Source organism: Terrapene carolina, unplaced genomic scaffold (genome assembly GCF_002925995.2).
Source record: "Terrapene carolina triunguis isolate 2854851 unplaced genomic scaffold, T_m_triunguis-2.0 Scaffold68, whole genome shotgun sequence".
In the NCBI taxonomy this organism is placed as follows: Eukaryota; Metazoa; Chordata; order Testudines; family Emydidae; genus Terrapene; species Terrapene triunguis.
This window is the reverse complement of record NW_020664419.1, coordinates 66,521,826-66,544,217: the sequence shown is the minus strand read 5'-3', so window position 1 is coordinate 66,544,217 and position 22,392 is coordinate 66,521,826. Positions and strand designations below refer to the sequence as shown.

Here is a 22,392-nt window from a genome sequence, read left to right as displayed (position 1 = left end):
ATCTGCTTTCATTAAAGTATTTTACTGTGTTAGCTACTTGAGTTCAGACTAGATAAGAGACACGGGATTCAAGTAAAACATTACTAATGTGTACTAAGGACAGGAAAATTACCGAATTATGTAAGTTAGTAAGTAAACAAACAAAGCATGGATTCTTCACCCCTTCAAGACATTCCGGAATTTTGCATTTGAAAGCCCTGTCCCACAAACCCACATCTCTGCTGAGATCTCACACATTCACATCTCTCACATCCACCAACAGACACCTACAATTCCTCCTCCCAGCACTCGGAGCCTTTCTGCCTCCATTTTGTTTTTGATCCCCTTTGCCGGTGTGCCTCTTGGGAGGCAGAGACAGCATCTGAAAGGGAGGGGCATGGAACAGAATAGGGGGCTGATGGGACAGTTGGGGCCAGAACGGGAAGGGGACAGAACTAAGGAGGCTAATGGGGAGAGGCTGAGGCAGGGTGAGGGTAGCTGATCCAGGGCCCCCACATCCCTAACAATCCTCCAGTCCTCCAGTCCCTACCACTGGCTCCAACAACTCTCTCCCCAAGCTGCCCCAGGAAGGCTCTTCCCATCTCATCCAACGACAACCACCCCCTCAGGCTGTTCCAGCTTTTCTCACCCCAGTAATTCTTCTCCAGGCTCTCTCCTCCCAACAGCCATATATACGTCCCCCTTCCATGCTCTCTTTCACAGCAAGCCATCCCAGCAATCCAACTCCCTCTAATACTCTGGGGTCCTCTGGCTCCCCCAGGTCCCTCTGGTTTCTGAGACATGCAGGAGATAGATTCTGTTTTCCCCACACACCCTTGCTCTTAAGGGTGAAACATCAGTTGCTTTTTCTCACCAGCGAGAAATGTTGTGTATGGGACTGCAGAGAACTTGGCAGCTATGGGAAGCAGTCTTGTAATCAATACAAATAATAACGAGTGGCACAGCTTAAAGTATCGTTCTGATCTGAAAAGTGACTGTGTGGTGGGGGGATGCGGGTTTTTTGCTGATCACTGGAAGACACTGCACAGCCCCGCAAAACCCCCAGTCCCATAGTGCCCATAGGAAGATACCCCATTGAGCCAGCTCACAGCTTGTGGGGCTTGGGGGTTAACTTCTAGCAAGAGTCTGCTCAGGGAAGCACTGCTAGCTTGATGCTACCTAGGGGCAATGGGCTCTAATTAGGTTCAGGATCTTAAAGGCTATTCATCAATGCAGAGTTATCTCAAATTATCAAAACTCGAAGTAACCCCTCTCAAGTTAGCCTGGCTTGAGAGAGAGGAGCCACACTGCAAGTTAACACTCAGGTGATGTTTTCACTGAAAACAGTGAGTGTGTGTGTGTGTGCCTGTGCGTATAAACCTCTTAGTGTGGGTAGACAAATTTGTGCTAGCTGGACTCCAGCTAGTGCACTAAAAATAGCTGTGTGGGTGCTGTGGCTTTGGTGGAGACTCAAGCTATCTACTTGAGCTCAGACCCAGAGGGTCGGGCTGCCACACAAGCTGCAATGTCCACCCTGTCTATCTGGGCTGGGAGGCATGCTCCCTGCTGCAGCGTAGACATACCCTGATAGGTCAACCAAGTCGAGTTAAAGGCACCACCACACTAAAGGGTTTTTGCGTATGAACAGGACTTGAGTTCAGGGGAGTGGACACAAGTTATAAAATGAATTAACTCTGCAGTGACAACAAGCACAGTGAGACAGACCAGTATTGCTGATCAAAAGCCCGGACAGGGAGCCTTAAGGACCCACAAGTACTTTCCTGTTTGTTGGTGTATATATTAAAAATCATTTATGGAAAGCTGCATGGCAGGAATGCAGCCAGAGACTGCCAGTTTGTATTGTTTTGATTAAAACAAAACTCCTGAAATAAACCAGAAATCTCAGAAAGGGCATTCTGTGTTTAAACCTAAGCCTCTTGTGCACCCTCTCCCGCCACTCAAACCCTGGCCCCCACTATAAAAATGCCCCTTGTGGGGCTCCATGTTTATTGTATCACAAAACTTTCAGGATCAAATTTGCTCAGTTAATAAATAAAGACTTTTTTTGCCCCCCTAACTGCCACTCCTCCACAGATCTGAAAGTAGCTGGGTTCTTTCCTTCTCACACAGCACCTTGAGTTACACCTGTGTAGTCCCATGACCTTCAAATTCAGCAACCAGTGGCACATGTGCCACCCTATTACTTTCAGTGGGCAAAGCACAGGTGCAACTGCAATTTAGTAAATAATTCTGTTGACGATGCAAAAAAAAAAAAAAAAAAAAGGGGGGGTCCAATTTAGACGGTAATCTCTTCGGCAGACAAACTGTCTTTTTGATCAGTGTTTAGCACAATGGGGTCCGAGTCCATGACTGGGACTCTTAGGTGCTACAGTAATACAAATAATAAATAATTATTAACAATCAAACTCACTCTCAGTAACCTGCTGTAACAAACTACTTTTGTCACCGATGTTGGTAGATACATCCGAGTATAGACAGGGAGCAGACCTAGTGAATAACAAGGTGTCATTTTTACATAGTCACTTTCCAGAGCAGAGCTACTCTTTACCTTATTAGGTAAAATGTCCACAAAGAGGGATGTGCTACAATCTGTCATGTGAAACCAAGTCACGCTGATAGAAACTAGAAATAAAATGGTTTTCCCACTTCAAGAGAAACTAGTATCTTCCCACGTAAATTACCATATCCAGCCTGTTCCAACTTAATATCAGTTTCTTTGTGATAACATGGAGTTGCTAAGCAACGTGAAAGGCAGAGTGTCACGGACCTGGGCACTCAGTCAAAAACTCATTGTCAGTCCTAACTTCTCAGAATGTTCTTTTGCTAGACTTCTCAACTGTACTGTATCCCATGCCTTTGAGATAAGGAAAAATAAACTGCTACCACTTCCCAAATTTGTAATAATGCTCGGGAACGTTACATCTTATTTCTGTCACAAATCTTCAGCTGCTATCAGTGCCAACTAATAAGAACACTATGCTCATCTCAGAAAATCCAGCCCAATAAATGATGACTTGAAGTGAAGGTTGTTTTTTGGAAGAAAAAAAATCATTTAAATCTATCTGCTTTAGAGCTACATGCTCAAATAACCAGGATTAGTGGGACACTCAGTAATTAACTGATTTAAAGGCATACCCTCTTCACCATCTTTTCCAGGTCCTAATATCCAGGATCACTGGCTCCCATTCTGTATGATGTACCAGCATGCCCTCTGGTAGTACCACTGCACTCCCTACGGAATCTGGGGACAGACTGGAGATGGCACAGGATAAATCAAGTCCCATTTCACTTATTTTTGTCTGAGTTTGCTACTTTTTTAATAATGATACTCGAAAGACAAAATATGGAGATTTGAAAACATTGAAAACTGCACTTTTCTGCAAAAAAGTAGAATTTGTTTTACTCTTATTGGCTATCTCCAGGGGGGATGCTACCAGCATAGTATAGACAAACTTAGCCGTTTCCCCTTTTCATACGTCATGAAAGCCCAGGCTTATTATTTGTTATTTATTGTGATGCGGTGCTCTAAAATTCCTCTGCAAGGCACCTAATGTTTAACTCCTGAAGCATAGTTGCTAATCTATTATTGACAAAGACCTCAATCCTGCAAGATGCAGAGCATTCTGTCCCCAGTCCAGCAAAGCACTTAAGCATAAGCATCAAGGCCTATATACCTTTGTGTTTTCGTATAAATACACACACATTGTTTACTGTTGTTTAATTTTAACTTCTTGCCTCCCTGAAGCACATTGCTAATGGCCCCCAAAAGGCTTTGCAGGAGTCGTGTGCATTGTTATTGGGAGTCACCAGATGGCACTGATTCACACAGTCTCACAAGTTCTGAGAAATGGTTAAGAAGAGCTCAGAACTGCAGATGGGATGCAAATTTATATGGAAGAAAGGGGGGTTCTCACCATGGAGGAGAGCACCAGGAAAGGCAAATGGAGAAAAGAGCAGTGATAATGCTCACATTTCTACAAAAATTAACTCACTTTAATAAAATTTTTTTTAAATAAATAACATTTGGAACTACTAACATGCAAGCCAAATATCAACCAAACGATATAACATTTTTGTTACATTTCTCACTTCCCACACACACACCTTTTCCTCGCCATCCCCTATGACTATATTAAGTCTAATTTTGTTTGTAAACTCCAGAAAGTAATGATTTAATCAGCTAAATCTGTAAAGTACCATACCCCTCTATGGCACTGTAAGAATAATGAATGATAACATTATTGAGTAGAAGAGCAGGAACAGGGTGCAACTGCGGTGGGTGGGAAGGTCTGTGGCAATGCTATATGGAGAGGTTTCAGAGCAGCAGCCGTGTTAGTCTGTATCCGCAAAAATAAACAGGAGTACTTGTGGCACCTTAGAGACTAACACATTTATTTGAGCGTAAGCTTTCATATGTTCCATTCTATGCATCCGAAGAAGTGGGCTGTAGCCCACGAAAGCTTATGCTCAAATAAATGTTAGTCTCTAAGGTGCCACAAGTACTCCTGTTTTTATATGGAGAGGGTTATTATTCCAGTTTCTAACTCACCCTCTGACCATTTTCAGATGTCTGATAATGCACTCAGGATACCCTCCCCAGAAGTGACTTCCAAAATATACCATTTTATGACCTTCATCTGATTTCCTATTCTGGGAGCTTTTTATAGTAGTACAGGGTTTTGATTTTAGCACAAGTATGTGTAAAGTCCTAACAACCGTTTAGTGAATCTGACTCTATTGACAGTTCAGAGTGGTACCATGACAAGGGAATCTTTCTGGTTAATACATTCCAACGTTTATTTCTAAAAGAATGCCCTATTTTAATTAAATCAAAATTTCAAAACCAAAATGATGCAATCAGGTAAAAAGAAATATAGCAGGGATTTTTTTCTTCTTTTTTTCATATTTTAAGAAAAAGAATGCATAAAATCATTTAAACAGATTCTCCTTTGTTTCGTTTATTTAATTTTGCCTTGCTTGTTGTATCAGATTTGGCATTTGCTTAGGTTACATTACAACAATCCTTTTCTAATTAAAAATGTGATATTCCCTAGATTAAGGTTTTGGGAATGCTTGGGTATCTGTTACCAAGTGATACGATCCCCAGCAGTATAAATTATTTTGAGATACAGAAGGTATCTAAACAGCACAGTTAATGGATGTACTGATTTATTGCATGTTTTTCATAGATTCATAGATTCTAGGACTGGAAGGGACCTCGAGAGGTCATCGAGTCCAGTCCCCTGCCCGCATGGCAGGACCAAATACTGTCTAGACCATCCCTGATAGACATTTATCTAACCTACTCTTAAATATCTCCAGAGATGGAGATTCCACAACCTCCCTAGGCAATCTATTCCAGTGTTTAACCACCCTGACAGTTAGGAACTTTTTCCTAATGTCCAACCTAGACCTCCCTTGCTGCAGTTTAAACCCATTGCTTCTTGTTCTATCCTTAGAGGCTAAGTTTTCTCCCTCCTCCTTATGACACCCTTTTAAATACCTGAAAACTGCTATCATGTCCCCTCTCAGTCTTCTCTTTTCCAAACTAAACAAACCCAATTCTTTCAGCCTTCCTTCATAGGTCATGTTCTCAAGACTTTTAATCATTCTTGTTGCTCTTCTCTGGACCCTCTCCAATTTCTCCACATCTTTTTTGAAATGCGGTGCCCAGAACTGGACACAATACTCTGGCTGAGGCCTAACCAGAGCAGAGTAGAGCGGAAGAATGACTTCTCGTGTCTGGCTCACAACACACCTGTTAATACATCCCAGAATCATGTTTGTTTTTTTTGCAACAGCATCACACTGTTGACTCATATTTAGCTTGTGGTCCACTATAACCCCTAGATCCCTTTCTGCCGTACTCCTTCCTAGACAGTCTCTTCCCATTCTGTATGTGTGAAACTGATTTTTTCTTCCTAAGTGGAGCACTTTGCATTTGTCTTTGTTAAACTTCATCCTGTTTAACTCAGACCATTTCTCCAATTTGTCCAGATCATTTTGAATTATGAGCCTGTCCTCCAAAGCAGTTGCAATCCCTCCCAGTTTGGTATCTCCGCAAACTTAATAAGCGTACTTTCTATGCCAATATCTAAGTCGTTGATGAAGATATTGAACAGAGCCGGTCCCAAAACAGACCCCTGCGGTACCCCACTCGTTATACCTTTCCAGCAGGATTGGGAACCATTAATAACAACTCTCTGAGTACGGTTATCCAGCCAGTTATGCACCCACCTTATAGTAGCCCCATCTAAATTGTATTTGCCTAGTTTATCGATAAGAATATCATGCGAGACCATACCAAATGCCTTACTAAAGTCTAGGTATACCACATCCACATCCACAGCTTCACCTTTATCCACAAGGCTCGTTATCCTATCAAAGAAAGCTATCAGATTGGTTTGACATGATTTGTTCTTTACAAATCCATGCTGGCTGTTCCCTATCACCTTACCACCTTCCAAGTGTTTGCAGATGATTTCCTTAATTACTTGCTCCATTATCTTCCCTGGCACAGAAGTTAAACTAACTGGTCTGTAGTTTCCTGGGTTGTTTTTATTTCCCTTTTTATAGATGGGCACTATATTTGCCCTTTTCCAGTCTTCTGGAATCTCTCCCGTCTCCCATGATTTTCCAAAGATAATCGCTAGAGGCTCAGATACCTCCTCTATTAGCTCCTTGAGTATTCTAGGATGCATTTCATCAGGCCCTGGTGACTTGCAGGCATCTAACTTTTCTAAGTGATTTTTAACTTGTTCTTTTTTTATTTTATCTGCTAAACCTACCCCCTTCCCATTAGCATTCACTATGTTAGGCATTCCTTCAGACTTCTCAGTGAAGACCGAAACAAAGAAGTCATTAAGCATCTCTGCCATTTCCAAGTTTCCTGTTACTGTTTCTCCCTCTTCACTAAGCAGTGGGCCTACCCTGTCTTTGGTCTTCCTCTTGCTTCTAATGTATTGATAAAAAGTCTTCTTGTTTCCCTTTATTCCTGTAGCTAGTTTGAGCTCATTTTGTGCCTTTGCCTTTCTAATCTTGCCCCTGCATTCCTGTGTTGTTTGCCTATATTCATCCTTTGTAATCTGTCCTAGTTTCCATTTTTTATATGACTCCTTTTTATTTTTTAGATCATGCAAGATCTCATGGTTAAGCCAAGGTGGTCTTTTGCCACATTTTCTATCTTTCCTAACCAGCGGAATAGCTTGCTTTTGGGCCCTTAATAGTGTCCCTTTGAAAAACTGCCAACTCTCCTCAGTTGTTTTTCCCCTCAGTCTTGATTCCCATGGGACCTTACCTATCAGCTCTCTGAGCTTACCAAAATCTGCCTTCCTGAAATCCATTGTCTCTATTTTGCTGTTCTCCCTTCTACCCTTCCTTAGAATTGCAAACTCTATGATTTCATGATCACTTTCACCCAGGCTGCCTTCTACTTTCAAATTCTCAACGAGTTCCTCCCTATTTGTTAAAATCAAGTCTAGAACAACTTCCCCCCTAGTAGCTTTTTCAACCTTCTGAAATAAAAAGTTGTCTGTAATGCAGTCCAAGAATTTGTTGGATAGTCTGTGCCCCGCTGTGTTATTTTCCCAACATATATCCGGATAGTTGAAGTCCCCCATCACCACCAAATCTTGGGCATTGGATGATTTTGTTAGTTGCTTAAAAAAAGCCTCATCCACCTCTTCCACCTGGTTAGGTGGCCTGTAGTAGACTCCTAGCATGACATCTCCCTTGTTTTTTACCCCTTTTAGCCTAACACAGAGACTCTCAACACTCATACTCAATTTAAATATTTAAATTTTCATTTATATGGAAGCATGCAGTATTATAAAGTGTATGTGATATATTATTTTTGTTAATGGACCATAAATGTGGTTTTATTATTAATAGCTACTTTTTAGATGTAACTAATTTTTTTGTCACTGTGAAGATTTTGCTTTGTTCCTTAGTAAAGCAAAATGTAAGGTGAAAAATGTAGAAATGAAATTGTTACAGCAAGTTACTTTTCCTAAGAAACATATAAGGTATTTCTGAGTACCACAAAACATTGTCAATGACTACAAGTCCTAGACTTCATTACAACTTTTATAACAAAAAAAGTTAAAATTGGATCATTCATATTGCTATACTGTAATGTCTAGTTTCTACAGATTCAGAAAGGTAGGATCTGAGGAGCTTTCCTGACTCAGCCCATAGCAAATTTAATTCAGAATTAAACATTTTCCTATATTGCTCCTACATTACCCATTCTTAGAGTCTCACCCACACAGTCATCCCTAAAGCAGCATCTTCAGGTGGCCCATAAAATGTGGCCCACACTAACATCATCAACCTGACTCACATGCTTAGAGTTCACATATGGTAAAGGGCTCTCAGCAGTGAAATGACAACACACACAGTGATCACCCTAAAACAGATGTGTACAAGGTTATTTGTGTTTATGGCTGGGAGTGCTATATTAACAGTCTATGGAACCTGACACACCAGAAGCAAGCAGTATTATCAGAACTCCAACTAGCCATTTTTATGGTCGTCTTGCTCTTCAGACAGGCAACAAATTAAAATGTAGATTGGGGATTTCCAAAGGACACCTGCATGCCCAATCATAACACCAAAAGCAAAAATCAATGGTGAAAAAGTTAACTTTCTTCATGCTGTGTGGTCACTGCTGAATAGCAAGGACCCATCATGTGGTGACAACCTGTCAATCACACCACACCTCCCTCAATAACTCCAGTCTCATGGCAAGAAATTTTGTTCCAGCCATTGCTGGAAACCCTCCATGCTAATCTGCACAAATTGAAAGCAATCTTTCCTTTGTTGGAGAACAAAAGTGATTCATTCACAGCATAATTCAATGGTCTGGATAGCCAGATGGTGGAGACAGAAAGGCACGTAGAGGTAATTGAGTCTGAAATCATTGATCTGGAGAAAATGGAACAAGAGCATAAACCCATTGCCAGCTGTAATTGAATCTTCTGCTCACCAAGAGGATGGAACAAGTGGAAAAAAAGGTACAAGCCAAAGTTATCTGGGTATTGAGCTTTCCAGGTGAAGACTAAAAAGGAGAGGGACATCTCTATAGGCTTGGTTAATAAGAACCTAGCAGGACTTCCAAAAATTGATATAAAGAGGAGCTTGACTCTCACTGACTTCATTGGGCTTTGAAGCAGGCTCTGAGTATTAGCATAGAGCTCTCATTCAAGGACAGGCTGATCTTCAGGCTACACAGACCCTTCAAAATTCTTCCTTGGCTGATATTCGTCAGCTGGGAACATGACCTCTCCTACATCACTGAATGTGGAACTCTGTTTCTACAAAGAGGACGGCCTTGAAGGGCTGCAAAATGCCTACACACTAGCATTGTGCAGCCGCTACTGAAGATGAGACTGAATTTCAGGAGTGAAAGCAGCTATAGAGGCAATTATGAACTAATTAGATTAGGCCCTACATATATACCACACAAGTGGCAATTTTAACATAAATGCAAAAGTACCAGGAAACAAAGAGGAATGAAACAACTGAGGAACATGTAGTATAGACAACCTCAGTTATTTTACAGTAGAAAAATAGCACTGAGTTTACTTTCCTACGCTTTTAAGGAAAGATCTTCTATTTAGCTATAACACTTGGCTGGCATGAATTTATCAATATTCAGACCTGCAAAAAATGAGCAATTTACTTGACTTACGATGAAGTGAAAAAGATTAGTCGATCTGCACGGAATAGAGATTTTCTGCTTTGAAAGGATTTGTTAATTAAGGAAGATTTTAAATGGTTAGGGCTTAAAATGGACATGTTCTTTAAGAAGTCATACACAAGTGCAGTAACCTTTACGTGCACTAAATTCATAATGTTATATACTACATGAAACAAAATATCTTGAAATACATTACTAATGAGAAATAATGACCTCCCTGATTTAAAAAAAAATTGCTCCATTCAATTCTTTCACATGTTTTTCTTACCCAATACAGAATATGTTTTTGAAACTTTTATAAAAAGCCTTTTCGTTTGCCTGGTGTCATCTTAAACAAAAAGTGCTGATAATAATTACACTGAGTCTGTGTTTTAAAATGTCCTAAGTGGCTGAAAGATTAAATGTGTTTCCTTTTCCTCCTTCCCAACACAAGCAGGTGCATCTTCTTAAACTTTAACAGCAGGATATATTGATAAAGTGTATGGTTTAAACACAGTGCACCAGATTCAGAAAGGCTAAATGCCAAGTCAAACAGCATAAGCCAATTAAGTGAACTGGCATAACTCACTATCCTATCAACTGAGAAAACAGCTATCATAGATTCAGGATAAAACTCAAGGACTCAGTCTTGTGTCAGTAAAGAACACAGCAATAAGTATTTGGTAGCAACAGTTCCCAGTATTGTATTCTACTGCCAGTTTATAAACTAGCAGGAGCAAAGTGACCTATTTCTCAGCAGAAAAAAAAAGATGATAGACAAGGTGTATACTTTAATATTCAGTTGGAGTATCTATAGCACATATACTTCAGAGTTCCAGCTAAATCAACTGGATTTAATGGATAGGAAATAAAACAGTTTAACCTAATCCCTGGGACAAATATTTAAAGCAGAAACCACCCAACCTTTCAGTAGGAGAGACACGGAAACTATCTGATAAATCTGATAAATCAGTCTCTTCACTGCCTCTAAATATTTTATAGACAGAATTGAACAAATAGCAATGTTATTGATTCTAGCAATCATCATACAGCGCCTGGCTTGTAGTAAACAATCCTTCTGTAGGGGTGGTGAAATCCTTCAGCACTTCAGTGCAACCCAAGGACCACGAACAAATTAGCTATTGTGAACCAGGCATATCTTAATTTTTTTTAAAAAGCAGAGTTTGAAAGGCTTCTAGGTAGGCCTACCATTGCACCTGTCTCCAACACAACAAGGCTAGTACTGATATCACAAATCTACATAGGCAGCATTTTCATCAGTTGTGTCATCTCGTTCACTGGATGAAAGGACTACAGGCAATGTGCCATATGCCTTGATTATGTGACTGCCAACTTCATTCTTGAACTTTACAACTCCGTGTGCTCCCAGTGGTTCATTTAAAAATATAAATATATTTAATAAGAAGAAGAATGGCAAGTGAAACTCGACTGGACAATGTGAGGGATCAGCAAAATAGTCAGAGCCCCCTGAAGGTGGAGAGGCTAGTAAAGATTGGGCTATGTACCTATCCGGCTGGATGATTTACAGATTAAGAGATGGCTATTAATTTTCCAACTCATGCATGCCAAGATGGTATAACAAATAAGTTAACTTCTATTTCTAGCTAGAAGATGCCCTGATGCATATCAGGAGTTTAGTTGTGAGTGATTTTGTTTGTTTTGGCTTTTGGTAGAAGAGGGTTGTAAATCATCATTTTGAATAGTGCTTTGCAAACAGACATAAAAACTTCAGGCCATGTAGATGTAGATGTAAAGTTGTTATGTAAGTTCACATTGTTCTTACTTTGATAATTTCATTTTATTTCACACAGTTATGGGTATTTTGTAAAGTTTCTTTGAAATGTTATTTTGAATAATAATGACTGAGAAGCTGGGCTTTTTATCAGAGTTAGACGTACTAGGTCACATACAGTAACTCCTCACTTAAAGTCGTCCCGGTTAACGTTGTTTCGTTGTTACGTTGCTGATCAATTAGGGAACATGCTCGTTTAAAGTTGTGCAATTCTCCCTTCTAACGTCATTTGGCAGCCGCCTGCTTTGTCCACTGTTTGCAGGAAGAGCAGCCCGTTGCAGCTAGCTGGTGGGGGCTTGGAACCAGGGTGGACCGGCAGCTCCCCGCTCCCCTAAGTTCCCTATGCAGCAGCTGCCCAGCAGGCTAGCAACTGCAACTGTCCCTCCCCCCACTGCCATGTGCTGCTCCTGCCCTCTGCCTTAGAGCTGCTCTCCGAGACTCCTGCTTGCTGTGCAGGGGGGAGGGGAGGTAGAGGGGGGCTAATGTCAGGGTGTCCCCGACCTCCCTGCTCCTGCACCCCGCTTACCCCATCTTCCATAGAGCAGGGAGAACACACGACAGGGCTCAGGACGGAGGGAGCTTGCTGGCAGCAGCTGCAGTCTCAGCAAGCTGATCTAATTAACAAGGCAGTGTACTTAAAGGGAAAATGCGCATCTCTCTCCCTGTGATGTTCTCTCCCCTCCCTCCATTCCTGCTGCTTCGTGGGTGTGACCCTTGAGGGCTCAGCCAATTGCTAGTTCATCATTTAGCAGTAAGGCATTCCCTGGGAAATATCCCACCCTCTGACTTCACCAGCTCAACCAAGCCTCACAATCATCATCACTGTGTACCAGTATTAAATTGTTGGTTTAAAACTTATATTGTGTGTGTGTCTGTCTGTCTATATATATTTTGTCCAGTGAAAAAAAATTCCCTGGAACCTAACCCCCCCATTTACATTAATTCTTATGGGGAAATTGGATTCACTTAACATTGTTTTGCTTAAAGTCGCATTTTTCAGGAACATAACTACAACATAAAGTGAGGAGTTACTGTATTAGCACAGTAAAAATATTCTTTTATAGGACACTACTAGAATTCCAAAAACAGATTCTCACTTTTAAACACTACCACAAGCACCAACCAAGAAGAAGAAATAATTAGTGTTTTTTTAGTAACAGGAGGATACATTTAGAAGTGTCAGTAATGGTATTTTTACACAAAATAGGCAAGTAATGTAAATATTTGCTATTAGGAACATTAGTATGTAGTTGCCAGCCAATCATAATAAAGGAATTTGTGGCTTTTTTGTTAAATCAGCACACTTGAGTTTAATTAGACACATGCATTCAGGGTGTAACCCAGATCCCATTGGAGTCAATGGAAAGACTTCCACTGATTTGGGCATTGTGGATCAGGCCCCTAGAAACTATGCCAACCAAGTGCATTTTATAAATGAACATGTGATATAAAACAAATAAACAAACAAACAAGTGCAAAAGCTGTATCTAGCTGCACACTAGTTTCCATGCTAGCTGCTCTTACAGGAAAACAGTCTCTGGGTATGATTACACTGCAATTAGACTCCCGCAGCTGGCCCGTGCCAGCTGACTCCAGCTTGGGCTCTGGGGGCTCAGGCTAAGAGGCTGTTTAATTGCAGAGTAGACATTCAGGCTCAAGTTGCAGCCCACGCTCTGGAACTCTCCCATCTTGCAGGGTCCTAAAGCCAGGGGTCCACCCCAAACCTGAACATCTACACCACAATTAAACAGCCCTTCAGCTCAAGCCTAAATCAGCTAGCATGGGCCAGCTGCAGGTGTCTACTTGCAATGCAGACATATCCTGTGAGAGCAATACAGCTGTCATTTTGAAATTACATTGTCACTTTTTATTGTTCTCTGAGTGACAGAGGATATAGTGCAAAGCAATTACCTATACGGTTAGTTTAGAACAGCGGTTCTCAATCCACGGCCCAGCTGTGTGCTAAAAAAAATTCAAAATTTGCCATTCTGATCTGAAAGGAGGTGGGGCTGGCTAAGGAGATAGTATCTGGCAGCCTGCTGGAGCGCTCCTGTCAGCAGAGGAGCTGGTGAGTACTGCAGGGAGGCAGGGTGCGGGAGAGTGGGTCTCTGGGCAGGTTTGTGGGGAGGGAGGGCACTCTGAGCACTGAGGGGGTGGGGGCACTGGGAACTAGGGGTTTGTGGTGGGTGCTACAGCATGCCCAGGTTTTAGGCTGCCCGGCCCCGCATGGCGGGCGATGGGGTTCGGCTGCCCAGACCCGCGCTGCGATGGTGTGGAGTCAGGCTGCCCATCCCCATGCCCTGGGCTCCGCTCCTGGCCCCACTCTGTGGAGGGGTCTCTGGGCAGGGGGGCTGGGCATAGGGGACTGTGCTGGGCTTTTGTGGGGGTGATGTGGTTCTCAACTTGCAGCCCACATAACACATTGTGGGCCGCATATGCAGCCCAAAATGATAAATAGGTTGAGAACCACTGGTTTAGAACAAGCTAGCTAGATGCAATTCTAGCTAGATGCAAATAATGGTTAGCCAATCTTAAACTGTTCCTATGCCCTGCTATTTGTTTTAAGGCTGACAACTTACTCAGCAAGGTTGAGTACAGAAAATAAAGAAAGCCTTTGCTACAAAGAGCTTAAATCTAAAAGATACAGATGGAGGAGCACAATGGGAACTGCAGTTGAGGAGATGGCTTGATGAGGGAGGTCTCTACACATCCTTTTGATTTGTCTTCCCTTATCATGGCAGGGCAGAGACAGGTCCTGTCTTTTATTTGTCCTTAGAGCACCTATGTACACTTTGTCCACTATATTAAAAAAATCATCACCATCATATTCAAAATAGTGTTAGCACAAAAAGTCATTTATAGGATAATTCTTTATAGATTTCCCCTTACATCTCTGTTGCACCCTCTTTATTAAAGGCTCTTTCCATATATCAACTATTGATATTGAAAAAATGTACAGGCTCCCTTTGCAAGTCCAGTTCTCTATTTTTTTTTTTTTTTTTTTACACAGGAGTGTGCCTAGGGAAAATAAAAGCAATGTGTGAACAATTCTCCTACCTTCACTAAATAAGCTTGGCAGTCACTGACGTAATCATATTCCAACCCATCAAAAGTATAATAATGTCGATCCCCGTAAACTGTACACACAGCAGGACAAGGATAACTGGTGCATGTGAATATCCCTCGCCGGCAAACACTGTGAGGAAAAGGTAATATAGTCCATAATGTCTCATAGAAAAGCTATTTTCCTTTCAAACCCTTATTTTTCAAAGAAGTTTTCTTACGCTCTTTATTTTGACTTGTGGGGGGAAAAAACAAGGAAGGGGAAAACTTGCATGGCCATGTTAACCCAGAGTTGTGCTGCATGCTGCCCAAAACTGTGAGCTTGCCAGTGTTGCAGAAGTGACAAAAGGGTGGCCTTAAACCCACATATTTGATAAAGATGTGCAGAAAATGAACATGAAAACCCTACCAATTCCATGGCATGTGAGAGCATTCCCACTGCCTCCTCAGGGTGCACTGGCAGCATGGATAACTCCAGCACTGTGATGCCACTCTACAATGCCTAAGCCAGATTCTTAGAACACTAAGAACTTTCTGTTTGTGTTTCATTTTGATATATTTTTGAGACAGGATCTACATTTGTTCAATACATGGAGCTCTCCTATTACTATCAATGGATGTCCTTGTGCCAAACGAGCCCCAAAGTTGCTTACATTTGGAGGGCCAAATTTTGCTGTCAGTTACATGAAGTGACTTAAATGGAGTTGCCTGGTGTAAATGACAGCAAAAAATCCAGAGCCTCTGCTTATGCATGTGTAATTAATTTTCCGAGCTCAACAATTTGCTAGTAACATTTTCACACTGTCACTAATTTGTATATGCAAGCTGACTACAAAGCAAGTGCAAACAGGTTGTGTCCCTCAATTATATTTTTTTCCACATGTGAGTTAGCGCATACAAAGTTGTGTGGGTGCCAATGCAGGCCACGTTGAAAACCTGTGAAAGGAATCCAGGTGCTATCTTTCCAATTTTAAAAATATTTTAATGCTGTTTAGTTGTTCTATTTCCTTTAATGTTTTGTGACCCATTTTTTTTTCTTTCATGGTCTTGGCTAATGAACAGATTCTGGTATCCTCACTCATACTAAGTAGTACCTTATCCTGCACATAGCCCCAAGCCTTACTGGAAAGTAGCATTGGGGATAGGCTCAGTGGTTTGAGCATTGGCCTACTAAAACCAGGGTTGTGAGTTCAATCCTTGAGGGGGCCATTTAGGGATCTAGGGCAAAAATCTGCTTGGGGATTGGTCCTGCTTTGAGCAGGGGGTTGGACCAGATGACCTCCTGAGGTCCCTACCAACCCTGATATTCTATGATTCTATGTAAGCTCACCTAGCTGTATCCTGAGCTACCAAATAACCAGCTTCCTCACTCATGATTTTACATTCAACTTTTCTCTTGTATTCTCCTCCAGTTTCTCTTCCTTGATATTTCCCTTCCCATACCACCTTCTTTTTCAATGTCGTTACAAAATTTGCTGTATTAAGTATAAAGTTCACTTTATTAATAGGCAATGATGTTTTGGAAATATGTAAAACATAATAGTCACTTACCAGGTATAGCAAGGTGTAGCTATCACTTCTCCGGACAGATACTCCCAATCTTTCCAGGTACATGGACAACTATCAGGAACATAACAGTTCCCTTTATGCTCTGCCATCCTTCAAAATAGAAAACAAATCATTGTTTAAAGTGAAAATCCAACTACGTGAGCTTTAACTAACCACCTAAAGCACAGTTTTTCAACTGTGGCCAGTATAACATTGCTGGTCACTGGAAAACCTGCTGGTGGTCCAGAGAGCTGGCTGGTCACATTGTGCTGCCTTCTTACCTCCAGTTGCTCAGCTACATAAAAGAACAGCTAAAATATACTACAGGGGTAGGCAACCTACGTTGGGCATAGGCGGCAAGCGAGCTGATTTTCAGTGGCACTCACACTGCCTGGGTCCTGGCCACTGGTCCAGGGAGCTCTGCATGTTAATTTAATTTTAAATGAAGCTTCTTAAACATTTAAAAACCTTATTTACTTTAGATACAACAATAGTTTAGTTATATATTGCAGACTTATAGAAAGAGACCTTCTAAAAACGTTAAAATGTATGACTGGCACGCGAAACCTTAAATTAGAGTGAATAAATGAAGACTCGGCACACCACTTCTGAAAGGTTGCCGACCCCTGATATACTACATGCTTTCCTGATATTACGCTCTAGGGAAGCAATTGCTGTAGCTGCTGTTGTGGCTGAGTGGGGAAGCGGTCTATGCAAATAGATGCCATCCACACTATGAATAAGTTTGAGGATCCTTCACTTAAAAATTAAAACAAAGTTCACAGTAATGTTTTCCCAGTATTATCACTAGCATTAAGGATGAGTTTGTATTTTTTTTCAAATTAATAAGATGTAATGGGTAGCGGGGTATGAGTCACCCTGTTACCCTCTGCCTCCAAGAAGAGGGAGTCTTGCTTGTACTTAGCTCCCTGTCACAACCAGCCTGTTAGCCTCTCAAGCATTCTTCTCTGAGCTATGCCAGCCCTTACTTTGCCTTGCAGGCTAACAACAGGTGCACCCCAGTTCCTGAGTCCCTTTGAAGCAAACTTCTGCGACATCCAACCCGACACTGGCTACTCACAGAAATACCAGGTTTGCTGAGCCCAAGGGAACACTATACACACAGCTTGTAAGATTCAGCTCAGAACCATCCCTTTGCTTAACACCACAGCACTAAGATATATTTATAGTGAATACAAGAATAAGATCATCATCAAAGATTAGAGATTCAGTAGATAGTGAGTAAGATTATTGGAAACAAATCATAGAATCATAGAAATGTAGGACTAGAAGGGATCTCAGCAGGTCATGTAGTACAGTGCTCTGCACTGAGGCAGGACTAAATATTATCTAGACTATCCCTGACAGATGTTTGTCTAACCTGTTCTTAAAAATCTCCAATGATGGAAACTCCACAACCTCCCTTGGTAATTTGTCCCAGTGCATAACTACCCTTACATTTAGGAAGTTTTTCCAAATGTCTAAACTAAATCTCGCTTGCTGCAATTTAAGCCCATTACTTTTTGTCCTGTCCTCAGTGGTTAAGGAGAACAACTTATCACCCTCCTCTTTTAAACAAATTTTTACGTACCTGAAGACTGTTATCAAATCCCCACTCAGTCTTCTCTTCTCCAGACTAAACAAACTCAATTTCTTCAATATTCCCTCATAGGTCATGTTTTCTAGACCTTAAGTCAGTTTTGTTGCTCTCCTCTAGACTTTCTACAATATGTCCACATCTTTCCCAAAGTGTGTTGACCAGAACTGGACACAATACTCCAGTTGAGGCCTTATTAGTGCCAAGTAGAGTGGAAGAATTGCATCTTGCTTACAACACTCCTGCTAATACATCCCTGAAGGATGTGGACTTTTTTTGCAACCGTATTATATTATTGGCTCATATTTAGTGTATGATCCACTATAACCCCTTTTCTGCAGTACTCCTTCCTAGGCAATTTCCATTTTGTATTTGTGCAATTGATTATTCCTTCCAATGTGTGGTACTTTGCACTTGTCCTTATTGAATTTCATCCTATTTATTTCAGATCATTTCTCCAGATCATTTTGAATTCTAATCCTGTCCTCCTAGGTTGGTATCGTCCAGAAACTTCTTAAGTGTACTCTCTGCCATTATCCAAATCATTTATGAAGCTATTGAATAGAACCGGACCCAGGACAGAGCCCTATGGGACCCCACTCTGTATGCCCTTTCAGCTTGATTGTGAACCATTGATAACTACTCTCTGAGTATGTTTTTCCAACCAGTTGTGCACCTGCCTTACAATAGGTTCATCTAAGCTATTTTTCTCTACATTGTTTATGAAAAAGTTATGTGAGACAGCATCAAAAGCCTTAAAGTTGAGATATATCACATCTACTGCTTCCCCTCTATCCACAGGGCTTGTTACCCTGTCAAAGAAGGCTATTAGGTTGGTTTGACATGATTTGTTCTTGACAATTCCATGTTGACTGTTACTTATCACCTTTTCTTCTTCTAGGTGTTTGCAAATTGATTGCTTGATTATTTGCTCCATTATCTTTCCAGGTAATGAAGTTACGCTGACTGGTTTATAATTCCCTGGGTTGTCCTTATTCCTCCTTTTATAGATAGGTACTATATTTGCCCTTTTCCAGTCCTCGGGTATATATAAAACAAAATCATAACACACTTGCAAGAGACTAAACTTAATTAATAGGTTAACCTCCTGTCTAAAGAAGTTTATCTCACCCAAAGTCCTTTTCAGCATTTTCAGCTGCCTGAGATCCCATTTCCTAAATGTAAACAGGAGCAGGATGACAGAGTATCTTCTTTATTCTGCAAATATAACCCAGCAAACCTTTGAAGTGCATCTCAAGATGAGGTTCTCTTCCCCAGATGTGTTCCTCTACCTGTTAGTTCCTCTCTGAAATTCTTACAATCCTTCATCTGCATTCAGCTCAGACAGGTGATGGGGAACCCATTGTGAATGAGACAATACGTACATTTACATTTAAACAACCAGACAGATGGACACACATCTCTTGCCTGACAGAAAAGCTGTTTTGCACATCTGATGGTGAGCAGTACCTTGGTATAGATTTTAAAACGTTTCAGAGTATCATATATATTATGTGCAGGTATTGTGTATACACACACACACACACACAGAGTGCTGCTTTCATAATACCTGCACATATATTTCACAAAAATATAAATAACCAGTGTGACACGGCTTTCATTTGAGACCAGAACATACATACCAGAATCAGGATATTCCTGTACCCATTTGCCAGTTGGCATTAAGGGGTTCTTCGGTCACATAAGATATAAAACTAGTCTTTTTCTTTTTTTTTTAACTCAATGGCAGGGAGAAAGTTTTTAATAAAGGGATTTTCTTTTTAAAAATTAAACAGAATTGTTCACAATTAGAAGGAGGGGTAAAGATTAGCCTGGTCTCATTGATACCTCTGATCACTATTATTTCTTGTTCCTCAACATCTCTTTCTAACAACTGACTATATCAACTGAGGCTAGCACTAGTGCCTTACAATTGCAAATTTATAATAAGTCTGTAACCTGCCCAGGACTGTCTTTCAGTCACACTCCATATAAACTGGATATCAGGAAGCCTATTAGTTACATTTTTTTTCTGTAAAACAGAAATAATTTCTAACCCAAATATTTTGGAGATAACACTATTCTATTCTATCTGTCTTGGGACTAGAAAAACAAATTGACCCTGCATGCCTGAACAGTACAATGAAATACAGAAACATAATTTACCACTAATTATGCACTTAATGTGAATTTATTTTCCATGCAACAAAGTGAAAGGCTAATCTTTAAATAAATCAACTAAGATTTTAATGTTTATCATCACAGTTTCATCCAACACAATCTGAGATGGATTATGGTGGTTAAAAACAGGTAAACAGAGTCACATCATTTTATATCTGTAGTACCTTTGGCCTTTCCAACTTAAATCAACTGTATGTCAGTGTGGTGGATTTGGAACTGCTCGTATAATTAATACTGTATCGTGACCAGGTTATTGTGATGTGTACTGCATCCATATGTTGAGTTAATTCAATAGCATGATTGTCAGGAAATGCATCCAAGAAGGGGGGTAGGAGTGGATCCGGATATACATTTTGCAACAAACACTTGAGAGACAATGCAAGAACCATTTTCTTTGATGCTCTGGTTCAACCTCTTGTGGCACTCACCGGACAGATCCCCCAGAGAGTAAGACTGGCCTGCCTAGGGCTTTAGGTAAGGTAGAAATGAATGGAGACCTTTTGTTGTTTTAAAATTATTTTCTTTTATGTTATGCTTTGGTCCTATGGCTAAATAAATATATTTATTATATTAGCTTTAGGGAAGGCTGTTTTGGGTCATCATAACCCATGGTCATAGGCTCCCAAAGGGAAGAAGTGCAGATTCCAAACCCAGTCAGACTAGCTAGGGTACACACAGTTGATGCACAGGGCCCTGTAGCCTAGGACCTGATCTAAGATTGGGAGAACTGCAGGATTCTGTGAAGAAAAGGTAAGGCATGAGGCCTAGCACCTGTGGGGGGTGCACTCACAGAGACAAGAGAAAGGGTCAGTGGTAGAGATAACAATCACTATTTTGCATCTCAGAAAAAAAGACAGCATGATAGATTCAAATGTTTGCAAGCAAAACAGAAGAACGAAATTTACAAATTGAACTATCTGAAGAAAAAAAAAAAGAACAGGGAGTCCCTGTGGAGGCAAAGTATTCCTGTCCCGGTGGCTCTACTAAACACTCTGGCTTACACTTACCCTGGGGGGCAGATACAACCACTTGCACATGGTGGTGATGGCACACAGGTGAAGTTCATGGCAAGGTTTGCACAAGAGATCTCACAGTTCACACCAGCTGCTGGTAAGCCAGGCACCGGATATCTGCAGTCATAGTAGATTTTTCCTTCAGGGCATGTGTGAACTTCAAATGTAAAATGCAAATTGAATGAGATCAGCTGCTCCTTTGCATTGAAGGTTTCTAATTCTTTTAGTTCACAATTTATTTTTAAAAATATTGTAATTAATAAGATATACTATTTAAACTAAGTGCATTTTGTATGTGTTCGACTGCAGTTAAAGTGAAAATTTGCATTTTCGTTTATAGTCTATGCAATTATTTCATTAAGAATATCTATTAACTAAGGTCCAAAATTGAAAACTTCAGTGCCTAAAGTTAGGCATCTAAATCAAGGCACCAAGGGCCTGATCCACAGCCTATTATAGTCAATTACCAATCACTTCAGTGTGCTTTGGATCAGCCCTTAATGAAGTGGCTTGATTTTCAGAGGTGTTGAGCACTCACAAATTCCATCAGAAATCCAACTAAAATTTTATCTGCTCTGCACCTCTGAAAATCAGGTTTCTTCCTTTAGATGTTTTAATATGGAATTTGGGGGATTAATTTTAGGCACCCATGTTTGAAAATTGTGGCCTATGTCTTACAAGAGGTGCTTTTAAAAATTCTACCTAAGTGACTTAGGAATACAAGTTGCATTGAAAGTCAGTTAGGTCAAGATAAGTAACTTTAGACTGAAAAAATCATTGTCACAAAAAGTGGTGATATTTAGCATCTGATGAGATGTATATGAATATAAAAATGCAAATGAATGAATACTCAATAGCAAACATTTTCCCCGTGAAACTGAAAATAAGACAACAATATAAATCACCTGCAGTTGTAGCAGTTTCAGTGCATTTCATTGTTCCATTCAAACACTGGCTGGTGTAAAGAAAACAAACCATCTTTATTCCAGAAAAAAATAAATCACATATCTGCTGCGTATGTAAGAAAACAACTTAGCAATTATGTAGCACTCTAAAAACACTACCTAAATCAAGAGGGGAATGATCATTAAACTCTAGAAATCTAAATCTGTCCAAAATTCTGTGTGTAACTTATTTATAGAGTTACCATATTTAAAAAATAAAAAAAGAGGACACTCCACGGGGCCCTGGCCCCGCCCCTTTCCCACGCCCGGCCCCGCCCCAACTCCGCTCCTTCCCCACCCCAACCCTGCCCCTTCCCCCAAAGTCCCCGCCCTAACTCCGCCCCCTTTCCTGAGCGCCCTGCATTCCCCCTCCTCCCTCCCAGCCATGCGAAAAGGCCTGCCCGAGCGCTATAGGCTTCACGGTTTGCCGGGCAACCCCCAAACCCTGTGCCCCCGGCCGGCGCTTCCCCAGCGCAGCTGGAGCCCGGGAGGGGAAGCGCCCAGCCAAGGGCGCAGGGTCTGGAGGCTGCCCGGCAAACCGTGAAGCCAGTAGC

General features: G+C 41.0%; 1 protein-coding gene across 1 annotated transcript in view; it reads right to left on the bottom strand.

Moving 5' to 3' along the window:
• Positions 1 to 22,392, bottom strand: part of OTOGL (otogelin like) — a 143,951-nt gene that overhangs the window by 78,982 nt on the left and 42,577 nt on the right. The window contains exons 22-25 of the mRNA XM_026648946.1: positions 21,800 to 21,849; positions 20,889 to 21,051; positions 16,107 to 16,214; positions 14,550 to 14,688 (exon numbers count right to left, since the gene is read on the bottom strand). Of these exons, the coding sequence (XP_026504731.1) occupies positions 14,550 to 14,688; positions 16,107 to 16,214; positions 20,889 to 21,051; positions 21,800 to 21,849 (460 nt within the window). The remainder of the gene's footprint in view (positions 1 to 14,549; positions 14,689 to 16,106; positions 16,215 to 20,888; positions 21,052 to 21,799; positions 21,850 to 22,392) is intronic.